Consider the following 4971-nt stretch of genomic DNA (forward strand, 5'->3'; position numbering starts at 1 on the left):
TGAAGGTTCTGTGCCCCAGTGTAGGGGAATGCGAGGGCCAGAAAGTGGGAGAGGGCGGGGTGGCAGGCCTGGGGAAGTGGGAGGCAACAGGGGTTTGTTTTCTTGTTTTTGTTTGTTTCTTTGTTTTTTGGAGGAGAAACTGGGAATGGAGAAATTTACACGTAAATAAAGAAAATATCTAATAAAAAAAAAACGAACACCTATGTAAGCCTTGTTCTAGAGAAAATGTAAACAAATTACATAACTAATATAAATATAGAAATACAAAAATGTCTTAAACCCTATATTAAGAAATTAAATGACAAGAAATGGAAAATAACTGAATGGTCAATTCCAAAAATTCTGTGTAGATATCTGTCACCATTCCTAAATTGCTCTGTATCATTCATCACTGGAAAATGCATATTAGGACTTTAATTGGATCTCTTCATATGCCTACTAAAGTGGCTAAAAATTGTTTATTAAGAATTTGTTGGCAAGGATCTGGAGCAGCTGGACTCTCATCTGTTATTAGTGATAATGCTAATTAGTGGTGACTGAGATCAACAGTGGTAAGAGCACAGTCACTTTGAAAAGCAGCTTACTGGCTTCTTCAACAGGGAATCTGCATTTTCTATGCAACTCAGAAATCCTCCTGCTACCTAGCAAGGGATTAAAAACCCATGTACATACAAGTATTTACAGTGACTTTATTAATAAGATCAAAAAGTACATAAGTTATAAAGCTATGTCTGCCCCTTGGTGGTAAAGTACTTGCCTGCCATATTTTAAACTCTGGATTCTATTCCCAGTAACATAAGAAAACTAAAACCTTGTTGTCTGGTACATAGCTAAGAACTTATTATAATAGACTAAAGCTGCACAGCCAAAAAGAGGAGCTCGCCTGAGCCCAGCTTATCTTCAAAATTACGCATAGAAAGAGTTCCGTTCCTGTTATATTCAGTGGCCTTCCTTCTATAGATCCTGCCGCATGTGCTGGTATAAAGTATAAATACTCTTTCTTCTGACCTTTGTCTTCATGTGGCCCTTCAGAGTTGTGCTGTCACAAGGGTCTGATGTCAGTCTCTTCCTGTCCCCATCAACTTCCTGCTAAAGTAAAGAACATTTTAAAGGTCTTGGAGGACATTGAAATGAAATATAACAGAGGGGCAGTGAGACACAGGCTCTTAAGATATAACATGGGAATTAGATGACTCAAGTATTGTCTACAAGGACTTTGCTAATCTGTCTTGATTTCTAAGCTGGTAGAGGTTTTCAATAATGGATTAAAAACCTGTAGATACTGCTCTGTAGATGAGAGCAAATTGCTTAATCTAATCCTTATCATGTTCTAGATCTTGACATGTGATCTGATTGTGTGTGTGTGTGTGTGTGTGTGTGTGTTTGTGTGTGTTTGTGTGTCCAGAGCCAATTCCTTGTCTGGTCTTGTTTTGTTTTTAACTTTTGTCCTTGATAAAGATTTAACAGATGCAAAATAGGTGTCTGGTGGATGGAATTTACCTTTGCAACCCTCACTTAACCTCACTTGGCAGGTTAAGGTTATTTAACACAGGTGCTTTGCCATAGGTAGATATTGCTCAAAAAATGTTTCACAGAACCAAGTTTGTCCCAGGATCCATTTGTCTTCTCTTTCCCTATATTGTTTCTTTATACTTGAAAAATCTCTGTGCAGCTTCTAAGCCTCGCTGTGATAGCTTCTTTCATTCATCAAGACAAATCCAGCATCAGCTGTGTGGCCCTTTGGGGGGTTGCATATAAGATATTCTGCATATCAGATAATTAAATTATGATTCATAACAGTACTAAGATTACTGTTATGAAGTAGCAACAAAAATCATTTTTATATTTGGGTGGATCACCACAACATGAGGAATGGCATTAAAGGTTTGTTCTAAGTATTAGTGTTCTCCATCATCTTGAAAACTTCTACTCCCTTAAACCTGGTTTCAGCAAGGTTCTAAGATTAACATTGAAGATAATCTCCTTAAGCTAATTTCCAAAAACACGCAAGTGAGTTGTACTGCTAACCCTCAAAAGCAGCAGTTCTCAACCAGTGAGTTGCAACCCCTTTGGGGGAGGTTGCATATCATCTATATGCATATCAGATATTTACATTATGATATGTAATAGTAACAATATTATAGTTATAAAGTAGCAACAAAATATTTTTATTGGGGGTGCGGTGGTCACCACAACATGAGGAACTGTATTAAAGGGTAGCAGCATTAAGAAGGTTGAGAATCACTGCTCGAAGGGGCCAGGATGTGAACATGCATCCCTAAGAGTAGATAGCAGCTGAGCAGGTTGTGACCTGCCAGGCTAGGGACCCATTCTTTCCGTCTACTCTGATGGGATGCTCAGACTGTTTGTGATTTGTTCCCTCCACATCTGCACCCACAAAATATCTTTATTCTCTTACTTTCATGCTTAGAAATTTCTATAAACACAAGGAAAGTCTATTAGGCTTTAAGAAAGATTCAAATGTAGTACCAGGCCAATATCTAGGTTTAAAGTGAGAAGGTACACTCTCTGAGGACTACCTGTAGGTTATGTTTTCAAGTCATGTCAAGCATAGAACTGTATGTAAATAAGAAAAAAGAAAATATCTCTTCCTGCATTCCTGAGAAAGTATGTGAAATGTGTACAGGAGGGGCATATGGACCCCACTGTAGCCCTAGCAGTGAACCAAAATATGTGCTCCTATGTTTTTGTTTGCATATAAAGTACTTGTCAAAAAACCCATTTTATTAACAACTAATTGATTTTATTCTGTTTTTTTGTATCTTGACATCTCTATGTAGGCTAATAACAGAAGCCTTCAAGAGAAGATTTTACAAATGAATAATTTGGTTGAAGCCTTTGGCAATGCGTGCACTATTATAAATGACAATTCCAGCAGATTTGGAAAATACTTAGAAATGAAATTTACCTCATCTGGAGCTGTAGTGGGGGCACAGATTTCTGAATACCTTCTGGAAAAATCCCGTGTCATTCACCAAGCCATGTAAGTACACGTCAGATATACCTTGCATTCTGAGTAATATATGCAAAATAAGGCTTATATAGCTTAAAGCTCTCCCAAGCTTGTTCCATTGATAGCCTACTATGTGTAAGTTCCTTACTTTTGGAAGTAAAGAGACCAGTGCTTTATTCTCACATATATTAGCATCTGAGAGAGTAACTAATAATTATGCTACCACATATGAGATACAACCAGAATGGGAAAGAGCAAGTGGAAAAACCTATTGCTCTAGACTAAAATCAATGAGAATTTAATTTAAAAAGAATAGACCCTGCTTATTCTTTAAATTTAACTATTGTTCTTTTTCTGAGAAAAGACATAGATATTTTTATTTTCTTCTTCCTGTGTTTATACACAACAGACCTAATGAAGTATTCAGGAATGTTCTGCTGTGTGAATATTTTTATTACTAGTTGACTTTAGATCATCAATACCACTCACATTTGTTTGTTGTTTTTGCTTTTCAATTCTAATTACATTTTTCCATTAATTAATTAGTTTATTCACTTTACATCCCAATTGAAGTCTCCCCCTTCTCTTCTCCCACCCCTTCCCTCACAAATCCTTCCCCAACTCCCCTTCCCTGACTCATTGGAGAAGGGGAAGCTCCCCAAGGGTACCACCCTGCCCTGGCACATCAAGTCCCAGCAGGACTAAGCATTTCCTCTCCCATTGAGGCCCAACCAAGGAGGCCAGCTAGGGGAAGGGAATCCAAAAGAGGACAACAGAGTCAGAGACAGCCCCTGCTCCAATTGTTGGGGAACCCACATGAAGACCAAGTTGCATACCTACTCCAAATATGTAGGAATTCTAGGTCTTGCCAATGCAGGTTCTTTGGTTGGTAGTTCAGTCCCTGTGAGCCATCGTGGACCAAGGTTAGTCAACTTTGTATGCTTTCTTCTAGTGTTTGACTCCTTGGGCTCTTACGCTCTGCTTAATGTTTGGCTGTGGGTCTCTGCATCTGTTTCTACCAGTTACTGGATAAAGGCTCTCAGAGGACTGTTATTCTAGGCTCCTGTGTACAAGAATAGAAAAGTATGATTCATCATGCGACAGTCTGGCTCTTGCCTATAGAATAGGTTTCAAGTTGGGCCAGTCATTGGTTGGCCATTCTCTCCATGATTATCCCCACACAGGACAAATTTTGGGCCAAAGGTTTTGTGGTTGGCATCCCTCTCCCTCCACTGGAAGTACCACCTGGCTACAGGAGATGGTCACTTCAGTCTCCATATCCCCAGCTGCTAGGAGTCTCCGATAGGGTCACTGCCATAGACTCCCAGAAGCCTCACACCCAGATCTCCCAGTTCTCATCCCAGCCCTCTCCTGTCCTCCCTACATCCCACAACTGATCCCCATCCATGCTCCCCTTTTCACCCCTTCTTCGCCTGCTCCATCCACTCTGATGTCTATTTTATTTCCCCTTCTGAGTGCAATCAAAGAATACTTTCTTTGGCCCTCCTTGTTACTTAGTTTCTTTGGGTCTATGGATTATAGCACAGCTAACCTGTACTTTATCGCTAACATCCACTTATGTGAACATACCATGCTTGTCATTCTGGGTCTGGGTTGCCTCACTCAGGATAATATTTTCTAGTTTCATCAATTTGCCTACAAATTTCATGATTGCCTTTTTTTTCTGTCCTATCTAACAATCAATTAATCATCTATCAATCTATCTATCAATCTATCATCTATCTCTCTATCTATCTATCTGTCATCTATCAATCATCTATCTACCATGTATCTATAATCTATATATCTTTTCTTAACATTTAAAAACATATTTTAATTAAATAGAATGGAATCACATTCTTGTTCCCCTTTTGTACCACAACTCCTCCCATAGAACCCCCTTCAATACCTACAGTATCTTTTTTGTCGTATTCCTTACAATTTATAAAATATTATAACAATAAAAATAAGTATTATAAAAGTTGTTTGATATAAAA

At 38.5% G+C, this 4971-nt stretch overlaps 1 protein-coding gene across 1 annotated transcript in view; it reads left to right on the forward strand.

Moving 5' to 3' along the window:
• The window catches only part of Myo3a (myosin IIIA), a 216471-nt gene that overhangs the window by 100197 nt on the left and 111303 nt on the right, over positions 1 to 4971 (forward strand). The window contains exon 14 of the mRNA XM_031369160.1: positions 2802 to 3004. Within this exon, the coding sequence (XP_031225020.1) occupies positions 2802 to 3004 (203 nt within the window). The remainder of the gene's footprint in view (positions 1 to 2801; positions 3005 to 4971) is intronic.

Source organism: Mastomys coucha, unplaced genomic scaffold (genome assembly GCF_008632895.1).
Source record: "Mastomys coucha isolate ucsf_1 unplaced genomic scaffold, UCSF_Mcou_1 pScaffold15, whole genome shotgun sequence".
NCBI classification, from domain to species: domain Eukaryota; kingdom Metazoa; phylum Chordata; class Mammalia; order Rodentia; family Muridae; genus Mastomys; species Mastomys coucha.